The sequence below is a fragment of the Lepidothrix coronata genome, unplaced genomic scaffold, assembly GCF_001604755.1.
Source record: "Lepidothrix coronata isolate B3197 unplaced genomic scaffold, Lepidothrix_coronata-1.0 Scaffold27, whole genome shotgun sequence".
Classification (NCBI taxonomy): domain Eukaryota; kingdom Metazoa; phylum Chordata; class Aves; order Passeriformes; family Pipridae; genus Lepidothrix; species Lepidothrix coronata.
In genome coordinates this window covers 2,129,402-2,152,254 of record NW_016690207.1, presented here as the reverse complement: position 1 = coordinate 2,152,254, position 22,853 = coordinate 2,129,402, and the positions used below count along the sequence as shown (strand labels likewise).

Genomic DNA, 22,853 nt, shown 5'->3' with positions numbered 1-22,853 from the left:
TCTGCCTTATACACAGCTCCTGGAGGGAAGCAGCACTAATAGCAGAGGTATCACACCTTTATTAGGTACACTTATCAGGCAGCATATAAACAGCTGACAGTCAAATTGACTTCCTCAGCAAAACAGCCTGTCCTCTACCCTGTTTAGTCATCAGGACCTTGGGAAGGCTGTGCCTGCCTGGTTGTACTCACCACCGGGGAAAGCTGGAGGGATTTGTGCTGATCTGGGTGAACTCTGGCTGGTAAATCAAAGGCAGCATGGCCAACACACAGAGGAGGGTTACAAACCTACACCTGCCATTCCCACAGGTCAGGCCAGCCCTTTTCACCCTTCCAGGGATTCTTTCAATACACAGGAGATCAAAGGATTCCAAGTGTTTAATAAAACTGACAGCGTGAACTTAACTCACCAAACTGAACCTAAATCCCTGTTTTCCACAATGAGCAGGATCTTTTCCCTTTATAAGGTTTGACGACCCTCACCGGCACAAATCACTAAAACCACAGGAAACTGGTGGGCAAATGCACTGCCAGACCTGCTGTCACCCACTGCAGGGACCTTACTTTGGTACCAGCCAACTCCTTCATCATGAAGAGGGAATCATCAGCCTTGTCATCCTCATCATCGTCGTAACTGGGGGAGGGAGTTCCTTCTGCCCCTTGCCGGGATAATCCTCCTCCTCCCCTGGGGTCGAAGGGATCCACCACGATGGGCTCCGTGCCCTTGATCTCACAGCGGCAGAAAGGACAACCCTGGCCCTCTGATTCCTGCAGGGAAGAGAAGGCATCTGTCACAGCACCACCTTCCAGCTGACAGGGAGACAAAGGCAAACCGTGCTACAAATACAGAGTATTTTCCTCCCGAAGCAGAAAACAGCTTTTTTGCAAGTTCTCACACTTCCTGCCTATTCCAGATTAAGCATCTAAACTGCTTCTGATGCACTGATATTACTGAACTGTGAGCTCCAGTCCTCAGTTCTGCTGTTTTATCTCCATCCCTGCAGGAAACTGCCCAGTTTGGAGGGGGAGAGAGCCAGGAGCTTCCCTGAGAGCAGAGTGACTGCCTTACCTGCCACGCCGTGAGGCAGGACGTGCACATCAGGTGGCCACAAGGTTCAATCTTCACGTCCTTGTCGTTCTCAGCACAGATTTTACACAGCTGGAAGGTGGAGCCCATCTCACAGTACAGCTCATATTGTTCCTTAGGGAAAGACAGACAGACACGGGTGATGCCATAAAATAAAAAGGAGAACAGAAATCTGCAAAGATTTTACTATCATTTTAAGTATCAAGCTCTGAAGAAAGTGGACTTCAAATTATCCCAATGTTTCACTTAAGTGTGCCAAGAAAAGCAGGGCTCAAGACATGCTGAATGGCACAAAAGCATCAATACTTGGCAGAACATTCTAAAAATAAACCCTTTAAATATGTCTTTGCCCATCCCTACCATTCAAAGATTTCTGTAATTCCTGTAAAATACAGAGGCCTTAAAAACAAACTTGGGAATGCCAAGTATGACAGAATTGTGGAAATAGCTAAATGAGGCTAGAAATTGGGAGTTTGATGGGATAGAACATTTTACTCACCTGTGTAACTTTAATGTGGTCCTGAGGTGTGGGCTCACACAAGCCAGTCAAGTCAGGATTCTGATTCCGGCCATCGGGAAATAAATAACTGGAAGCAGTTGGGAAAAAAAAAGCTCTCTCTATATGTGCATGTACACACATGCATAAGTACACACACACAGAAATCAGGTATATTTTGGGGATGGTGAAGGAAAGAGAGGATGAAGGTGAGAAGTGAGGGGTGAGAATTCAAGGTATTCTGAAATTCAGAAGGTTTTGGAAGAATCTGATGATCCAAAAAAACCCCAAATCTGTTATTCTTAAAAATAAAAAGAAGTTTGTTGTCCCTCCTGGTAGTAATTTTTATTTTAAACAGGATGTTATGGTCCCAGACTATTCTTCTTAAATCATCCTATATAATATATATATATATTATAATAATTGTAATATCAAGAATAAGAAAACTGATGCCATAATATCAGTGGCTGTTGCTCAAATTAAAGGTTTGACTAAAAAGGGATCTATGACAAGGGAAACACTGCTGCACATTTACCACCTGCCACTGCAGAGGGCAGCAAAGACAACTGTGCCAAAACAGCTCAATATATGAATTATTCCACTGGCAGCAACGGGACCACTCCCAGTTGAACTGAGGTGTGAATTTTGACAAAGGTACTTACAAGCCTTCCCTGAAGCCATCGATCAGTGCTTGAAAAAGGGGTTTGTTGTGGGGGATGGTCTGCAGGATGTTCCCATCTGCAGTGACGTAGCCGATGGCCCACTGCCCCAGGCGGGTGCAGCTCAGCCGGAAAATGTAACTGAGGCAAGGGAAAGAAACTTCAGCTTGCAGCAAACAGAAGAGATTCAATGTCAAGCAGGCAGCCTTTGGGCCTGGTTGTCTCCAGACAGCAAATAAAAATCAGGGATAACTTGATGATTTATACCAGCTTCTCTCAACTGACCCCCAGGCAGATCAAAGGGGAACTTTGCCACGTGAGACGAGGCGAGAAAAGCATCCAGGTGACATTAAACCCAGAGCAGGACAAGTTAACATCCTTAAAATCATTTGTTTGACGTTAACTTTAAAAAACCCAACAAACACCAAAACCCACAAGCAGACTAGACAAGGTTTCCATTTCTAAAAGCAGCACAGAAGTGACCATATAACCCCCAGAAACGACCCCGTGGCCCTTCCTGCCCAGCCAGAAGTGTCAGCTCAGCAGGGGCAGTGATCAGTGGTGTCAGTAAGAACCATCCAAAACACTGAGCACGAACCTGCCAGGTTTGTGAATGAATTTCTGCAGCCTGGCCTTCACCTCGTCATAGGTCAGGAATGCCATATAACCAGGGTGAGTCACTGCCAGGCTGTTCCAGTTCCTGAGCAAGGACGACCACGGCTGTGGGAGCAACACAGAAAGAGATTAACCACTCACTCCTGAGAGGTGTCAACACACACAACAGCCCTTCATCAAAGGGGTCAGTTCTTCAGTTGTAGGAACGGGTTTCGTCTTCCACCACAAATCCAGCAGAGGAACCAAAACACCCATTCCCATGCAGCACTGAGCAGTTGGGTTCTTCTCTTGTTGGTGGTAAAACCATTTCTCTTGTTGGACAAAACCATCACCCAAGACAGACCTTGATCAAAACTTCTTTAATAAATACTAAGGGGAAGGCCCTGAGGTCCCAGCTCAGGAGCAGCTATCAACTGGGCTGCTTCTGCAGAGACAGTGACTCACTCCTGAGACAGGGATAAAGTCAAGGGTTTAATGAGGTGATGCACAGCACCAGAAACCACCAGTAGTCTGATCTCCAACACTTCCTAAATGGCCTCAGGACAGTGACCTCTTCTCTTTGTCTCAGTTTCACTGTCTGTAACTTGTGACTGTTCCTCAACCACCCAACCTCACCGGGGTGTGGCGAGGATTGCTGGCTAGTCTGAGATCTGAATAAATAAGCCAGCACACACATGTTAAATATCCCTTAAAACAACACCCCAAAAGTCACAATAACAATTTCAAAGCTCTCAACCTTAAGAAGGACTTGGGTGTCTAAATCTCATCCGATTTTTCTGAATTTTTTAACTTGCCCACAAGAAGGTATCAGCACTGCCTAAGAACTTTGCAACTCTTGGAATTTGCAGCAACTCTTGACTTGTTCTCTATGTACAATAGCTGGAAAAAGTACTGAATGAGATCAGCTACATTGCAACACCAAACATGGGAATTTTTCATCTAGACGTATCTTAATTACAACCCACCCTATCACATGGGAAAAGGCAAGTCAGAGCCAAAGAAGTAAGTGATTGTTCTTCTAAATACCCAATTGTACCATCAGAAGCTGCATTTTTTAATTTAGCACTACTAAAGACCCTGGGTCAGGATTTTACCTCCTATTAATCTCACTTCAGTGAGATTTCACCCAACACAGACGTGGCCACAACATCCTGGCTGTGCCAGTTCAAAAGAGAGGAAGCCCAAATTTCCACGCTCAAGCTCCATCCTGAACAACCTCCCCCCCCAATATGGAAAATAAATCTGACAAGGAAGAGAAAGACAAGGGAAGACAAGAGTGATAAACTAAGCTTCACATTTCCTGGCTTGCAGGAGATGTGTCAGAACTCCAGGCTCAAAGTGACCTTTGAAAGGGAAAACCTGATTCATGGCAGGATACTGAATGTGCAGTATATATTTAGATAATTTTTTTTTTCTACAACCATGAATATCACACACTTTTACTGCAACATGGGATCCTAAGTATTACTAAAGCTGTTTAAGGGATGAAGGGCAAGACAACCAGATCCCGTGCAGTATAAACAATGTCATTTTAGTGCATAAAACAGGCTGGGGAAAAAAAAAGAGTTGAACCTGAAGCACTGAGACAGTTCTTACCTGAAAAAGTCGCGTGAAGATGTCAAATTCAAACACTGAAATGTAGTCATTGCAGGTCAGGTCAATGGTTGACTTGAGGGCCATGGCTTCCAGCCCTGAGCTGATGGGATGCACCTCGTGCAAGGCCTGGCGGAAGCTTTTCCAAGGAACGATGGTCCTGGGGAAAACCAACGTTGGGATGCGTCTGAAAACCACCCCCATGGACACACCTAGACATTCTTTTGGTGAGTATCCAGCTCAGGAGGTTTATTTATTCATGTCACACAAGCACAGATTTCTTGGTGCTGCAGGAAATCAGCAGCCAAAGGAACTTCAGGCAATTTTCGCTGCACGTGCAAAATTTTGGAGTCAGAAGTCCAGCCCTGCTTCCTCCTTTCCCTTTTCCCACCACAGCATCACTTGATAATAATTTCACAGTGTTGCAGCTGGTAGAGAAGGAGTTAACAGTAGGGCTTATAGCAGAGGTCTAGATGGTTTTAAAAAAAAAGAAGAAAAAAAGCTCCAAACAATTCTCTAAAGAAGGATTAACTGGAGAAGTGAGATAATCAAAAGCCAGAGCAGAGGCTCCTGTTTAAAGGAATATTTTCCTTCTTTTAATATATCAAGTGGAATAGAAACATAGAAAGAAGATGCCTCACTTCAGACAACTCTGTTATTCATGAGTAAATACATTATGGCTTTTTGTTCTGACAGCTACTAATTAAACTCTAGGTGAAGTACCTCAGTTCCCTTAGTTTGAAAGCAGTACCAAATCTATTAATTTTAATCCTCAAATGTTGCTGTGAACACCTCTGTGGTTCATTCAGTCAGTGTTTTTTATTAGATACAAAAGCTAAAGCTGACATTTCAACAGTTTTCACACAAATCCACATTGCACTTCACTTTCTCCTTCACCTCATCAAAGCCATTCTGCAAACAGAAGTTCAGGAAAAAAGGTGACCAAGTGCTTGGAAACACTAATTGGAGGGAAGATGAAAAGAAAGGATAACTAATATTTGGGAGCATGGTAACTTTTGGAAGAAGAAAGCAGATTATTTTGCATGGTAACTTTTGGAAGAAGAAAGCAGATTATTTTGCATAGTTTGTGGAGCTTATTTACAAGTTAAGGAATTAAATCAAGGAGAGGAAGATTTAAGCTGAATAATCAAGGGAAACTCTGTGACAGTAAGTGGGAAAAGTGGGGAAAGAGTCAGCATTTAAAACCAGACAGGACAAAAATCTGGGAAATGTAATGTGGGAACAACCCCTTATCTCACCCCAGAGAGGAACCAAATGACCAGCAGGTCTCTCCCATTGTTCATTTTAACCTGACAAAGCCCTTCCTCAATGTCAAAACAGAATTCAGAAAAGTACATTGTGCTGTGTGCAAATTGTTCCCACATCCATATTTTTAAGCACAGTTAGAAACTTACTTTTCCCCAAAAGCCTTCCTCCAGAATTCTGCAGCATCTGCCTTGGTGATCCGGAACGTGTCTCCCTGGAAGAGGCCACTTGGGAAGATCCCTTTGAGCTCTGCCAGCATGTGGCTGAAGATCAGGGACAGCTTTGTCAGGTTCCGCCTGCAAAGGGCCACAAACCCAAACGTTTCTTTCAAAAAGGTGCAGTTTATCACTCTGAACACAGCAGAAACACTATTTATTGCGGTTCAAGAATGATCCCAGCATGGAAAATTCCTTATTTGGGACCACCTCCCAAGTGTTCCCCCAGCATTCAGAACATCCAACACATGGGACTTATCAGCAGAGTTTGTAAAGACATTTTCCACAATGCCAAACTCTGCATAATGTCTTTAAGGAGGGCAGGTTATTTCCAAGGCAAAAATCCTCCCGTGGAAATACAGTCACCGAAAATGTGCAAAGCCACTATTCAGACCTCACCCTGTTAAGTATTGAAGACAAAAACCCATCAGACTCCCTTGCTCTTGGGTTTGAAAATAAAACTACTACTGCCTTGGACCACCACTGTCTTGGGCAAAATAAAACTACTTGCCCAAAATAAAACTACTACTGTCTTTGCTGCCCAGCAAATTTGGGTACCGTCAGCCAAGTACATGATTTCTGACCCTGAACAAGTGCACGGTTTAAACAAAACACTGAACACTGCAGGAAGCCAAGGAATATTCCCGTGTCCACTTGTTTATCCCTTCTGCCCAGGAGCCTTCTGGCTTAGCTGAGCTTCAGGAAGTGTCTGCACTCAGCTGAGCACATCAGCTCACGAGAGAAGTCAAGAGCTTCCTGAGGCTTAAGGATGGCTAAACAAAGGATTTCACACACACACACACGGAAGGACTCGGTTTCCAAAAACATTTCTGACAGCTGAACATTTTGAATTCTCAAGGTTATCGCAATTTTTTACAAATATTCAGCCGTAGCTGTAGGCAAATAACAGGCAAAACACAGGAAGTGAACATAAAGAGCAGCAAATTGCAGAACACTTTATGTCAGTAACAAGCTTTTACAGCAACCAAGCCTGTGCTAAAAGCACAAATATTTACTTTCCTTTATTTTAACAAGTTACATATTTGTAAATTTATACAGACCAAATAAATGCCTGCAATTGGAGCGAACATTTTTACTGGCACAGCGAAGTTTACTGATGATTGTAGTTTATTTTTAGTAACATCAGAACTGTCCTTATCTCCACTGCTTCAACTGAAGTGAGTGTGCTCCCAGAAAAGGGTGATATGTTCAAAGGAGATCAGAGATTCCCAAATATTTTCAGCCACAGATTTCCATGTTTCTTACAGACCGTGATGGCCTTTTTTTCAAACTTTTGGCTAACAGGGTAATCGACACAAAAGCTGTCACCAAGAGCTGCACCAGAGCTGTGCCAAGCACAGTTTGGGAAGCACTAAATCCCGGGGCCGGGAATTCAAACACCTGGTATGACATGCACTGCTGAAAATGGTACCCAGGGACCACAGGCCACATCAGTCAGCTCTTCTCAGAGTGTGCAACCAGCTGAAGGCAACACCTGTGCCAGCTTCAGAGAAGTTTCTGTTCCGTGGGTTTGCCCAAAGGCAGAGCATGGCTGAGGTGGGATTTCACAGCCCTCAGGGCTTTCCCACATGCAGGCAAAGCACTCAGATCGTCATTGTCAGAGTTAATGAATCAAGTGAAAGCTTAAAAAGCCAAATGTTTTTCCACTGTGTACAGTAAGCAGCTATTTTACTGAGGAGCACCTGCAGTTCCAGCATGGAGGCATCAGTCCTTTGGCACACAAAGTTAACTGAGAATTGGTTCTGTAACAACCCCAGAGCCTGCTGAGCTGCAGTTAATGCCTGTAAAATCCTGCTGCCTTAACACTGACAGGGTCCCAGAGATTTGGGGAACCAAAACCAGCATGAAGCAAGAGGGTTCCTTCGGTTACCCCGTGCTGGCTCCCCAAGGCTGTGGGCTGAGCAGGACTGTTCCTCCATCCTCCCTCCTCTGCTGTGCTTCTGCTACTTCCTTCCTGCTTCAGGACTGGCTTTGCTCCACACATCTCTGTGGAACAGGAGAGGTCGAGCAGACACTTCCATTTGCCCCCCAAGGCCAGCCCCAGCTGGGCTTTCTGCTGCTGTTGCCTCCCCCTGACCCAGAGGGAATTTTTCTTCCCCATCTTCCTGGATTTTTCCACCATATAGCCTCAGTGCTGCAAAACCACTAAGGGCAGAGGATGGTTTAATTGTAATTTAATTTCAATTAATTCACATTACAAAGCCCCACAGCACCTAATGTGCTTCGTGACTAAATGCCTTTTCACCCCAAGGCCATGTTAACGTGGCACTGCCATTTCTGCCACTGCCAGCTACCATTTTTTCTCATTTCCTTCCAATATTTCTCACCCCCTTCACAGCCAAGCAGCTGCCACGGGATAATTTTGTTCCTCCTGATTTAGTCACAATATTGTGCTCACTTGCCATAATTTGACGTGCACATACTGCTGTGTCTGTGAAGTTCGTTCTGCTGGAGGAATGCTGCAAACAGGGCTGTGCAGAGGAATTCAGAGCTGGAACACAAGACAACCAACCTCAAAATGCTTCCCTTCTCTGTAATTAAAGTGCTTATTTCTTATTCTTACACACTTACGTTGAGGTGACAGGGTCAGCTCCCACTAGAGGTAAGTGCAAGCTCCAGTACTTATGAAAAAACAAACCACAAACCCAAAAACCACAGGTTTTTTCCTGTAACTTACATCTTACAATTTTATAGTGTGAAGATTTAAGAGCTAGAAAAAAAAATGAGTTAAAAAACCCACCCCAACAGTTCTTAACGACTCTGCAACAAGCAAAATGCACCTTTGGAAACCACAAAGGTGTGGGGCTCTCACATCACACGTGTTTTTCAGATGAACTGTGCACCAGGGCACGAGCAGCTCAACCCAATTTCAGCAGATGGTTTGATGTGCCTGGTTTCAAAAAAAAAACAACCTCTGTCTCCTATCACACTCCCACATCAGCAACAAGTTTTCCGCGTGTTCCTCGTGTTCAGACAAACCTCCAGTTAATGCTTGTAAGCACCCAGTGGAAATTGAGGTGATCCCAAGATGTCTTTTGTGACTCTGAGGCAGTTTCAGTGTCCTCCACACGCAGTAATCAGATTTAAAAATAGAAACAGCGGAACTACTTTCAACAAAACTTGCAACACAGGAAGTGAATGAAATTCCACTTAACTATTACTGGCTCAACAGAAGGCACTTTGCAGAGCTCTGCTCTGTAACACTCACAGGATTGCCTCAGGACAGCTGAGAGAGCAGGCTAACTTTAAATTAATTGCCTGTACTCTAGAATTTGAGACCATCAGCTAATTCCTTTCAGTGCCTTGGATATTACAGGACAGAAAGCTTCGGGTATTACAGGGCAGAAATATCACACAAATACACGTTTCCTCACACCCTTCTGAATCCTGACATTTTCCAGCTAACATATATATATATATTTAAACACCTTGAGGTCTGTGAGCAGGGCTTGGCAACGAGTTCAAAGTGTCACAGAAACCACCCCAAAAACTCTGGCACACCCGTATTTTTATGCAAGTGGCTGTGACTGATCTGAAGCAGAAAGGACAAGAGGCCACTGTGCTGACCAGAAGGACCAAACCTACTGACCTTTAATGGATCTGGACTTGTTATTCTAGGCACAAATATTTTTAACAAGCTACATTTCTTTCAGTGTTAAGAAGCTAAAAAGAAAAAAATCCACTTTTGAAATTTAAATATTATAGAAAACTCTTTAAAGAGAAGAATACATTTGCTATGATTAATGGTCTTTAAAAAAAGTTCAACAGAGAGGATTGATAAGATAAAGGATAAACCTCTCAGGTAACAGATTAATTCTTTTATTAATTCTTTTACCAAATTCAAGGGACTACACAGCAAACTTACTGTTCAGGACACTCCTCATTATACTTATATTTGGGCTCTCTGCACTGGGATCAAAATTTATACTTCAGGGGCTATTTTCTATAGTTAAAGAGAAAAACAGAGCACAAAAGCCCTGTTTCCAAATCAAGGAAGACTCCAAATCTCAAGCTTAATCTTCAGCCACTTCAAAACTGTGCTGGGTATGAAGGGGGAATGGCCTTAAACTGATGGAGGGCAGGCTCAGATTAGATATTAAGAAATTGAAATCCAAAACCACAAATCCAAAAAGTAGCATCTCAGCCCTTAACACACAAGCCAAACACCCAAGAGACACGATTCAGTTGCCAAGTAGCAGCAACAGATTTTTGCCAGCATCCAAAAAAAAAAAAAATCTATCCACATTTCAAATGATAATCACTACAAGCTAACTAATGTGCTTGCAATTCCACCCACAGCAGCAAGTCCACAGAGTTAGTCTTCCATGAAACTCTACAATTTTATAGGCTCTGAGAGCAAAGAAGAATAAAAACCTTACTTCCTTATTATGCAATAATCTGAAAGCTTACATTTGTCCATAAATTGATTTTCAAGACTAGACAGAAAGAAAACTGTAATAAATGCAAGCTTAGATCCAATTATGCTAAGTGTTACTTAAGTTCCAAAACTATCACCTAAACTGCAATTTAAAGCCAAATTAAAAAGAAATAATTCACATTCCTCTCTCCAACAACATTTACATGATAATGAATTTCTTCTTGGGTAATAAGCAGTTAGTTAGTGTTCATATGCTGGAGCCTGGCAAGGAAACCTTTCTTGTGGGCAGCTTTGGAGCCTGTTCTTTTCTTTAAGATGTTCTAATTTAAATGCAGATGTAGACTTCACACTAGTGGGTTTTGTTTAAAAAAAAAAAAAAAAGTCTTGCTGTATTAGAAGGAAGTGGCAGAAAGAGGACTCGCACGCACCATTTGAGTCCCACATTTCACACTAGATCTCCTCTTCCCTGGGCAGGAATGTGTGCAAGAGCTCTAAAATATGAGATTAGAGCACCAACCCCCCCTCCCCCAGAGACTTCTGGTTCATGTTTTAGCACAAGTGTTTTCCAACTTTTTCCTCTTTAAATTCCAACCTTTTTTTTTTTTTTCTTTCTTCCCCAAGTCATTCTTCATGCACTTCCTTCCCCTTCAGAGATATGTATGGTCATTTCCAGTAGACATTAAAGACTGGTGGCTTTTTCCTGTGCAAATTAGTAAGTCTTTGGAGCTGGAGAAGCAAATTAAATCCTGCTGAGCCAGCATCCCGTAAGGCTGTTGTCAGAAGAACAACAATTAAATATGGAGCAGCTTCCCAAAGCTTTATTTCACCTCCCTGTTCCATGGAAAGGGTTTATGATATTCCCTGACTCCTCTACAGACACGACTGTTTTGTTAACTGGGTTTGTTAACAGTTTGTTTCCCACAGCTGAACCAGAAAAATAACTTGTGCTATTCCTTAAACATCCAGTTCACATCCTGAGTAATTCTTTCTCCTCAGCCTTTCACCCGCCCTCCACCTCCCATAACTGTGTTCTGATACGGAAACATTTGAGTGGTTGGATTTTACATAGAAAATAAACTCTCTGAATTTCCCCCCCTTAATAGGCTGTTTTAAAATAATTAGTATATTTGATTCTTTAGTGAAAAACAGACTCTTCAGCCTAATTCATCCCTTCCCAGGTCACAGACAATCCCACTGATCAACAAGCTATTTTTCAGCGCTGCCATGCCAGGTATAATCCATTTACACAACTGCAAAACCACTGGTGCAATAAGTAATTTATGTAGTGGGGGAAGCTGACGAATGGCAGCTCCTCTGTGCAAGCAAGAGGGCTGAGAAATAAAAGCTTTCTGCAACGGAAAGGAAAAAAAATAGTCCAAGGCAACCACTGAGCCTCCAAATGAAACCGAAATCGAGAGCTCAGGCATGGTCAGGGCAGTGGTATCAGCATGGATGGCACTGCCAAGGAATGGAACCATCACACTGCAGGGAAAAAATACATATGTTTAACCAGATTTTTGTTATTACCACTAGTTAAAAAGTAAACTCAAGAAATTCATCATATTTACCAGTTCAGAGAAGTCATTGGAATATTTACCACTGGATAAAAAAGGAACCACAGCTCTGGAAATATGTATAGCCCCAAGAATTCCTGCTAATTACTGCACTCAGCCAACCAATTATTGGATGACTTGCCTTTACATGGGACAAAATATCCAAAATTATTAACTCTGGAAATGCTATTTGATTCCAAGACCAAAGCCTGCACGTGTTACTGGCAGCTGTCAAAACTCAGAGGAGCAACAGAGTTATCTCCACAAAAATCCACTCACAAGTCACCAAGTCCAATCTGATCTACTTGCTAAAATTCAGTATTTAAACAGTAACTAGGAGCTGCTACTTGTACTTATTAGTCAGGAAGTGCACACACACGGAGCTTTAAAAGCACCCTCAGCAGCATTAATTTTTAAACAGATATGGAAGTGAGCTAAAGCAGAATTTAAACAGCATCTTGAAAGCTCTCCTAATAAAACAAGAGAGTTCTCTTCACAAAAATCGCAGCAGGAGCTCACTCGAGAGAGGAACAACTATGGTTAATTTATATATACACAGAAAAAAACCCCTCTACATCAAACCCACAGCTCTCCAGAGCCAGAAAAGCCACTGCAGGGCTAAGAAAAGAAAGGAAGGCATTGAGTGTTCCAGCGCTGGCCGGGTGGTGTTACCACAGAGGAGGTGACACGGGACAGCCACGTCCATCTGAACAGCCCAAACCTGGAGGGAGAAACTCCCCTGCTTTTGTGAGCACAGCCAGGGCTCCCAGCAGCCTTTCCAAACCCTGCTCACAGCACTTAGAATCAGAGAATCACAGAATCAGCTGGGTTGGAAGGGACCTCCGAGATCATCCAGTCCAACCCTTGATCCAACCCCGCCGTGGTTCCCAGCCCATGGCACTGATGCCACATCCAGTCTCTTCTTAAAAACCTCCAGGGATGGAGAATCCACCACTTCCCTGGGCAGCCCATTCCAATGACTGATCACCCTCTCTGGAAAGAAATTCTTTCTAATATCCAACCTAAACCTCCCCTGGCACAGTTTCAGACCCAGCCCTCTTGCCTGGGAGAAGAGACCAACCCCCACCTGGCTCCCCCCTCCTGTCAGGGAGTTGCAGAGAGTGAGGAGGTCTCCCCTGAGCCTCCTCTTCTCCAGGCTGAACAGCCCCAGCTCCCTCAGCCTCTCCTCACAGCACTTGTGCTCCAGTCCCTTCCCCAGCCTTGTTGCCCTTCTCTGGCCCTGCTCCAGGACCTCCATGTCCTTCCTGAGCTGAGGGGCCAGAACTGGACACAGCACTCCAGGGGTGGCCTCACCAGTGCTGAGTGCAGGGCAAGAATCACTTCCCTGGACCTGTTGGCCACCCTGTTCCTGAGCCAGGCCAGGATCCATTGGCCTTCTTGGCCACCTGTGCACACTCTGGCTCATGTTCAGCTTCCTGTCAATCCAAACCCCCAGGTCCCTCTCTGCCTGGCTGCTCTCCAGCCCCTCTGTGCCCAGCCTGTAGCACTGCTCTCTTCTGCTCCTCTGCTGCAGCCTGGGAGGAGAACAAACCCCTCCGTGAGTTCTCTTTTCAAACCTGCCTTGAAACGCTCAGGACATGACTTATTTTGTACTTCTGCATTTGAAAGCCCAAGGAACGTCCTTATTATGCTCCTTCACGTGCCCTGAACACAAGCACAACACTGCACCAAACATCTTGCAGCTCTTCACTCAGAAAGCAGCACCAGCACCTCCAAGACCTGGTGAATCTCCCCAGCTCTGCTCCAATTCTGCCTCACAGCACACTGGAGAACCCCTAAAAATGTCTGCTCTTTGTGCATTTACCTCTCAGTTTGGAAATGATAAGAATAGAGGGTTGATGCTCAAGTGATGAAGACGATTCTGGTCCTAAAATCTAAGAGAGGCTTCATTTTTCATTACTGGTCTGTTTGCTGGGAGCAAACACCTGCACAGCTTCCACACTGCTTATGCAAATGTCAAAACAGTGCATTTGCTCTGCATCAAGAGACGTTTGGGGGAGGAAAATAAGAGCACACACACCAGGAGGCAAAATGAATGCTAAGTCTGGAAGGCAGGAAGAAAGAAGCTTCAAGAACAACAGGGGAAAAAAGGGTCACAAAAAGTCAAGACAACGTGATTATTAGATTTTTAAAGTCCTCTTCTCAAAACACTGCAGACAAACAGCCATAAACTTGCATGAAATCAAGAGAAAATCACATTTTTTACATATACAATATATATACACACACACATATATACACACTGACATGAGTCCATTCCCCATGAATACCAGATTCAGGTTATATTTGTTTGCTTTGCAGACTCCTGACAATCCTCCCACACTTGGAATATTTGAATTCACTAATTCTTACAAAAATTAGTGTTTTTCTTCCACTCCTAGCAAGGCGAGAAAATTTAAGTTTCTTCACCTCAAATTATTATATACATTTTAAATCTACAAGTGCAGTTATAGAAAAAATGAATGTAACTCAATTTCAGATATAACAAATAGCACTAAAGTGATCGGGTTCCATGAGCTCATCCAACCAGGAAAGTCTGACACTGGAAGTGCAGCATTTAACAAAATCCCCCAAATCCCAAAGGCCCATTCTTTGTGCAAATCTCTTTTGGACTGGTACACAGCTCATATGCACTGACTGCTGTAACCTCCTTCTTTTCCATGACAAATGAAAGAACTGAGAAGGTTCCCATGCTCCTGACCAGGAAAAGGCTCTCTGGCATTACCCATTTAGGACAAAACAGCAACTGCTGCTTCCTGGGCTGACTGGAGGAGCAAAGGAAGATGCAGTGAGAGCAATCAGGATGTGATGCTGTTTTTATGCCTGTGTTTACAAGTCTCACCACAGTTCCTTCCCTGGTAAGCTGTTTACTCATAAATGGGACAATTAGCAATCCCCCAGGGACTCCCATCCCTGCTGTGAGAACACCAGCCCACACTGCAATCCTCTGTCTGACTTCACATCTGTCAATCTGCATTTCCCTCCCTCCCTTTACTCAATTAGTTGGAATACAAACCAACCAGGATGATAAACTCTCTGGAATTGTTTCTCTCTGCTTCCCTTTGGAACTGGAGGTGGGATTTTGGATTTGGGACTGACACAGCCATCATTTACCCATCAGATGTTCCACATTCCTGACAGGCAGATCACAATACACACACACACAGAGGCAGCAACAACCCAAAAAGAAACTTTTCATTTCTTAATTCATTCTTCCACGCAGTGGGTAACAATTCAAACAGCATTAGCAATGCCTTCTGGAGACACTATCACAGGCTCTGCTTGGAGCTCAACATGACAGAATATGCTACACAGAGTTCAATATTAAACCAGAAACATGTGCCAGCACTTCTCCCCCCTCCAGTAATTCAAGCAAGCAGTTGCCAGGGCGTTAACCACATTCTCCCCAGGGCAATTATGTTCAGCCACTGGGTGGTTTTTACTCTTTTTTTCCACCTTTTTTTTTTTTTAATTCAGCATCTACTTCAGTTCAGCATCTACTTCAAAATCCTGAAATGAGTTTAGAGTTACAAATGCATGCCTTGTATATCTCTGTCTGTCAGACCTGCTGCCAACAGCCACACAAATGTGTAAGGTTAACCTTCTCCAGAGCTTTATCCTAATCTTAAATCATCTCTTCTTTCCGTAATGCTGGATGAAGAAACACTTTTTCTACAGTGCACTGCTCATGAAATTCAAATGTTTTTGTTCAAGAGAGCCTTATATTCAGATGCAACTGCAGTTTCTACCTCCACCTATCCCTTCCAGTAAGTGCTGCTCACCTTGAAGACGTCCCTTGATCTCAGCTCTGCCTTTGTACAAAAGGAAAGACGAGGTGACAAGTGACCCCCCTTAAATATGACGTATCCAACCTATTTAGTTTCTACAACGAATTTTTGGAACCATTTCTCTGCATTACCTAGGCTGGGAGTTCTCCTCATACATCCTTTCCTTCCCTTCCTTGAAGAGGCTGATGGTCTGCTTGGTTTTCTTCATCAGGTTCTCCATGAACACCCGGAAATACTCGTTCTCCCCCAGGGTCTCCATCTTGCCCTCGTAGCGGGACAGGATGGTCCTCAGGTGCTGGTAGGTGTCAGGCAGCAGGTCCAGGATGTAGGGTGGGCTGTTCTTCAGGGCCAGCTTGGGGTTCTGACACAAACGCACCACCTGCGCTCAGGGGAGAAAACACCCTTTTGAAATCAAGTGACCAGGAGCTTAAACACAATTCGGCGTCAAAAGTCTGAAATGTTCGCCCTCAAACCGCATTTCTTGGTCAAGTCCAGACAGAATCACGGAATCACTTGGGTTGGAAAAGACCCCCCAGGCCACCCAGGCCAACTTGTGATCCATTAGCCCCTTGTCCCCCAGCCCAGAGCACTGAGTGCCACTGTCAGTCCTTCCTTGGACACCTCCAGGGATGGGGACTCCACCACCTCCCTGGGCAGCCCCTTCCAATGTTTGACAACTCCTTCCTTGAAGAAATTCCTCCTGATGTCCAACCTGACCCTCCCTTGGCACAAATTGAGCCCGTTTCCTCTCATCCTGTCCCTTGTTCTCTGGGAGCAGAGCCCGATCCTCCCTGGTCGCAACCTCCTTTCAGGTAGTTTTAGAGGGTGATAAGGTCTCCCCTGAGCCTCCTTTTCTCCAGGCTATTTTCTCCAGACAGTCAGCCCAGCCACCACAGAAGACTCCAGTTTCTGGAATGAAGAGCCTCTGGACTGATGAAACTCATGACAATAAATTTCTGTGGCAGGGGAGGATAAAGGAAGCCACTTCACCCCCTGTCACAGCCCAAATTTTCCATTGCCTAAACTGAGAGAATAACAGGGAGAGCTGATGGCAAAGCAGCAAACTGAAAAATTAAGCAGTGAACTTTCAGTTGTAAAAAGGGCTGAAATTAGACTTGTGAGGTTAGTTTTAGATCAAGCTTATAAGAACCAGCAGCTGGGATAGTTTTAGTGGCTAACACTTCTATGTTCCGTGATTTAGAGTAAACTTGGGAGGAAGCACAGCACAAAATGTAGTTACAGTTTCCTATTCTTTGCTATAATGAATGTTAAACAGGTCTGAACTCAGGACACTGCCAGGTATGAGGGAATTGCAGGTATCAAACAACACAAAATTTAAGTGCAGTGGATAGGAAAAGGCAAAAGAATAATTTAACATTCTTTTGCAGCACATCATTTCCACAAAACCTTGTGAAACCTTCAAGAGGAATTGAGCAGTTCCCTACAGCGGATATTTAAATACCTACTTCACTTAAACACTGATGGTAAACAGAGTCAGTTCTTCTGAAGCAGCGTTTTAGCATTTAACTGTGTGTGCAAAAAGCAACCTGGTGAAGTGACATCTCCAATTCTACCTGACTTGCAGCAGTGCCCCTAACAAGAGCTGACTGAGAAAGGTTCCATTTCAGCCCAGAGAAAGGCACACAGCGTACCAAAAACTCCAACAGGAAAAAAAATCAAACTGCCATTGAAAAAAAATCACACGCCTAAAAAAGCCTCTGCAAGAATACATGGGGGAAAAAACAAACCACCAAACTTTCCCCTCCATTTTGCAGAGGCTGCCAAGGATTAGGAGGTCTAGATAAGGAGATGGATGGCCAGACAGCTGACTGAGTCAATTGATGCTGATGCCTCAACTGCTGCTTCCTTGGAGCCTGTGAACATTGTACAATGAACCATATCAACAAATTGAGTCAACACATTTGTCCCCTGGAAAAAAAAAAAAGTAGTTTCACTCTGCAGCATGAATAGGTTCTAAATATGCTCCTCAGACACAGCTGAGTTGTGCTCTGGGGTAGCAAAACCTTTTTCTTCAGCAGAAATTGTTTATTCCACAGTGGGTTTAAAACCTTAACAAACACAGTCAGCTCTTAGGAGGAAGCCACATTAAGCAAGCAAACAAGTCAGAGTATGCACTTCCCTCAGCCATCTGAGAGAGCAATTTGGCTGCTACCCTTTGAAAATACCCAGCTCTGGAAGCAGCAAACCCGCTGTACTTCAGTCCTGTAACGGGCTTTGATACCAATCAGAACAGTTTCCCCACAGCAGAAGCAAGTTCTGCAAAACTGCTCCTTCTCAGAGCCCCCACCAAACACTTCCCGAGAAGTGACTCGCAAAGATCCCTCCAACAGTTAACAGAAAGGTCAAAACTGCTGTTATTTTATTATCAAATCAGCTTCTTTATTTACCAAGCAGAGCAGCATTAGCTAAGATAAGCAGCTGAACAACGCTACACGACTGGGAACCGCTGCCTCTTGAGCAAACTTGGTGGTTTTATAACACAACAGCACCAAAAGCAGTCGCATTTTGCTTCTTTCTCTACGTGTGCACTTGCAGCATCGTGACAGAGCCCAAAGGAATGTTCCCAGCCCTGGGAACAGCTGCCCCTCAGCAGCCACCCAGCCTTCCACAGGGACCAGCAACGTGGAAGGAAATGGAGCAAAAAGCAGCAAATATTTTCTGTTAGGTGTGATGGCAGCAAAGAGAAGCAATCCCTGCTTTTAAATTATCAGCCCAACGCATCCAAGTTTGCCTGGCTTATGCTTTGTTCTCTCAGGAACAAGCCTTTTTGGGTTTTTAGACGTGCCGATAAAGCACTGCAAGCTTAGCATTAACATTCTAAGAGGTGTAGCCTTTTCAAACCCTAAAATTGAAATTATCCGCTCAATTTTCCAAACTTGAGAGCAGAAAATAATCATAATAAAAAACCAACAGTTTCCCCAACTCAGTTTTGAAGAAAGAATCTTCAAAACAGGAGGAAAAACAATCTCATCTATGTCTTGGAGGCCTGGAATTGAATGTTTCCCTTCAAGAACCTGCAGCTTGCCCTGACTGATTCCTGGAATTGAGTCCCAGGCCGGACAAGCATCCAGGTGCTGCTGTCCCAGGTAAGATTTTCCCTTCCAGGCAGCTCTGAAAATTCGTTTTTCCCTTCTTTTAACAGCTGAACGACCGACTTTACTGAAATCACACCTCATTTCACCTTAAGCCAACAGCAAAACAAAACCTACTCAAACATCTCTTATCTCCTGCTGAATTTGTGTCTGGCCTCTCTTGCACTTCCAGTGAAGGTGACCTGCAGTGGCACTTCTCTATAGCAGTTCTAGGAACTGAATGGCATCAGAAAGCTGTTTAGAGAAGCTTTATTTCAGAGTTCCTCTTCCTCCTCCGTGTACTCTGTCATTCCTCTGCTCCCTCCCTTCCACCTCATGACTAACCCACCTATTCCTCAGATTCCACCCACAGCAACCAACTCCAGTGGGCTGCACTTAATCACTGCTCTGCAGAGAAGTGCATAAATACCACCTCATTCAGCTGAAGGTGAACATCCACAGGGATGGAAAGGGCTATTTTATGTCCACGGGGCCACGTGGAGCTGTGGGAGGAATGGTTAGCGCTGAGGAAAAAAATCAGGACTTCAAATGAAAGAATCTGAAAGACATAAAATACGTCAGGCAGCTTATGGAGAACATTACAGGGGAAATATTTGGACAAGAATCAACTTGCATAGGAAATTCATCAGTCACATCCCAGAGCAGAGATGCACAAATGCTTTGACAACCCCAGCTAATTATGCAGGCTGACAAACGAGGCCGTGAGTGCAGTGTGCACACACAGACACAGCACGCAGCTCTGCAAGGCACAAACATCATCTATTAAACATGCACACCAGGGGGTTTTTATACCTGCACCTGTAATTCCAGAAATCTAACCCATTTGCAACACCTTCCATTCACTTAGCCCTTCTCACCACCAGCTTTACTGGTAATTTGCTACACCACTAAAAAGAGTTTGAATTCAGAGGTGTTCTCCTGAGCATGCCTAAGTACAGCTGGGGTCTAACTGAAATCTGAAAGGCTTTTCACGGCCAAATCTTTCCTCCTGTACAAATCACACTGAACAACTAACTCTTTAAGACTTTAAGCCTCCATCTAAGGGCTTTTGGAGGCTGCCTACAAGTAAAACTGGAGTCAGTGCACGTTTAAAAGAGGTTGGTTTAACTTGTGACAAATACAGCAGCAGCCTTTTCTGTCAGATCTGAAGCCATGAAATATCCCCCCCCAAAATCCCACTGCCTTTCAAAATGCCAAGGCAATCAGCTGGTTTTTTTCAGGCCCACCTTTTCCTTTGAACAGGTTATGAGGTCAAAGACAGGTTGACATTCATACCCATATATTCTGTATATGAAGATGTGCATTCTCACAAGTTGCATGTGCAAGTTAAACCTATTCAGGACCCTGTTTCCATGCTCAGACTCCCTTTCCCACATTAGCACTTGTGCTTGCCCTCAATGGCACTTTCTCAAAAGGCTTTTTTCCTCATCCCAGTCTCGCTGTAGGTGATCAAAGCTCATCACAGGCACAGCAAGGCACAACCATAAACCCTGTCTTCTGTGGAGCCAGCCAACACAAAGTGATCTCTTGGCATGAATATAATTTAATACAGCCTTTAAAGAAGTCATTTGCTCTGCCTGCTTTTAGCACTTACTGCAGGAGGCTCAGACACTGCATGGATAAACAATGCAGGGAGAAGAGAGGGAAAGGTGGAAATGCATAAGCCTGCAGGGCAACTGGATGAGGGATCCCATCAGCCCTGCCTGCTGGGAAGAAGGTGGCCAGGTGACACTCCCCAAGGACTGTGGGTGAGCCTTACTCTGAACCCAGTGCCATAAAACACACTGCAATGTGTCAAGCCCAGCCTTGATCTCAGGGCTGCACAGCAACATCAGAGGATCAGCCAAAATCCCGCAAAAAATGTCACATTTTTGTTTCATGCCCACTTCTGTGCGCCCACACTCACTCACTGGGCCATTCCCTGAGATCTCCCCAGGGTTTCCTAAAACACTGGATTTACCAGCACACCTAGCCAGGCCAGTGAACCAAATGCCACATCCCCTCACACCACCAGGCCAAAAGGTCTGGTGTCCTGCCCCCGGCAACAGCCACTTCCTGGCGTTTTAAAAGGAGGAGGAGGAGGGGAGAGGCTTAATGACCCCAGAGAGCTGTGCCCCTCCTAAAGGTGTGGGACTGGAAAGAAGGGCCTTTCCCATTCCCACACCACAAGTTGTTCGCTGTTTATATTACATTTCATGCTCCTTTTGTCTGTGTAACTATGTGTATTTATTGTAGAGGGTTTATTTCATGTTTTACTTCCCAGTTTTAAGGGAAAGGTTTTGCCCTGAGCTCAGCAACGTGTCCCTGTCCATTCAGAAAAGAACAGCCTGACCTGCCCCAAAGCAGGTGCTCAGCTCCACCACCCAGGCTCTGTCACAGGCCCAGGCTCACCTTCCAACCAGCAAATCCCGGGATTTCTCCCTTGTGCAGTTACACACAGGCAGGACCTGCTGCTGACACCACCTGCAGCTCCCCACCAGGTCCTACCCATTCCCAGCACCACCAGCACCCAGCCCAGCACCTACAGGATTATCATGGGATACCCTGAGGAGGAAAAGACCCATGAAGAGCACCCAGTCCAACCCCTGGCCCTGCACAGGACACCCCAACGATCCCACCCTGTGCCTGAGATCGCTGTCCAAACGCTCCTGGAGGTCTGGCAGCCCCGGGGAAGCAAAAATCCCAGATCCCCTTGAGCAGGTCTGCATCCCCCATCCCAAATTACCCTGTCTTCCTCCAACCTGTTCCCCCCACAGCCCACCCCTTGCAAAGTTGCTGATCTCCTTCCCACCTTGGCATCCCACTCCCATCCTGCCTCTGGGATGTCCTCCACTCCTCACCTCTCCATCAGCTCCCACGTGGAATCATGGAATGGGTTGGCTTGGAAGGGACCCTAAAGCTCATCTCGTTCCACCCGCTGCCATGGGCAGGGACACCTTCCACTAGACCAGGTTGCTCCAAACCAAGTCCAGTCTGGTTTTAAACACTTCCAGGGCTGGGGCAGCCATAACTTCTCTGGGAAAGCCATTCCAGGGCCTCTCCACCCTCGCAGTGAGGAATTTCTTCCCAATACCCCGTTTAAACCTCCTCTCTGTCAGTGTGAACCACTCCCTGTGTCCTGTCACCCCACGCTCCCTACATCCTTCCCCCCCAAAGCGCTGCACCCCACTCTGTGCCCGCACACCTCTGACCCCCCAGATCTCTCCTCCCAGCCCCAAACCCCTCTCTCCCGGAACTCCAGGCTCATCCCAGACCCCCGAGCCCCAGCTTTACCCCACGCCACCTCACCCCCCTCCCACCTTATCCATGAGCTTCCAGCACTTCTCCACCATCTTCTTGTCCACGGCGCCGGGCTGGTGCGGCCCGAGGTGGTGGTGGTGCGGCTGGAACGCGTCCTTCATCAGCCCGATCAGCCCGCCGGGGCCTTTCTTCAGCGGCGCCGACATGGGGGACACCCGCACCCGGCCCCCCGTGCCGGGGGGGCCCGTCCGGCACGGCGGCCGCGGCCCTGCAGGGGCCGGTGCGGAGGGCGCTGGGGCCGGGCCGGGCCGGGCAGGGCGGCGGCGGCGGCCGTGGGCGGTGGCGGCGCCCGGTTCCCGCCGAGGCCCCGCCCTCCTCCCCGCCGCCGATTGGCCGATCTCCCCCCCGCGCGCCCGGGAACGCCCCCTGGGCTGGGGAGGAGCGGGCGGTGATTGGTTGGGAAAAAGGGAGCATGCGCGATGCGGCGGGCTGAGGGCGGCGCGGCCGCCATGGTTGGTGAGGGCGGGGCGGGGCGGGGCGCGGTCGCCATGGCAACGCGGGGGCCGCGCCGGTCCCGCTGCCCCCCCCGGGATGGAGCTTTCGCATCCCTTCCCTTCCCGGTTGCGAAACAGGGGCGCTTCCCCTTTCTCCAGAGGCCGCCTTCCCTTTTCTAAGAACGCGCCCGGACGCGGGGAAGAGGGATATGCCCGGGGGGGGCGGGAGCGGGACCAGCCGCGGGGAGCTGAACCGGCATCCCATGGGATGGGATGGGATGGGATGGGATGGGATGGGATGGGATGGGATGGGAT

At 46.0% G+C, this 22,853-nt stretch overlaps 1 protein-coding gene across 1 annotated transcript in view; it reads right to left on the bottom strand.

The window, feature by feature from the left end:
* The window catches only part of CBL (Cbl proto-oncogene), a 33,199-nt gene extending 10,909 nt beyond the window's left edge, over nt 1-22,290 (bottom strand). The window contains exons 1-9 of the mRNA XM_017809532.1: nt 22,104-22,290; nt 15,823-16,070; nt 5,865-6,011; nt 4,453-4,609; nt 2,840-2,961; nt 2,245-2,382; nt 1,586-1,673; nt 1,069-1,200; nt 564-767 (exon numbers count right to left, since the gene is read on the bottom strand). Of these exons, the coding sequence (XP_017665021.1) occupies nt 564-767; nt 1,069-1,200; nt 1,586-1,673; nt 2,245-2,382; nt 2,840-2,961; nt 4,453-4,609; nt 5,865-6,011; nt 15,823-16,070; nt 22,104-22,250 (1,383 nt within the window). The 5' untranslated portion in view covers nt 22,251-22,290. The remainder of the gene's footprint in view (nt 1-563; nt 768-1,068; nt 1,201-1,585; nt 1,674-2,244; nt 2,383-2,839; nt 2,962-4,452; nt 4,610-5,864; nt 6,012-15,822; nt 16,071-22,103) is intronic.
* Between the last annotated feature and the right edge of the window lie 563 nt (nt 22,291-22,853).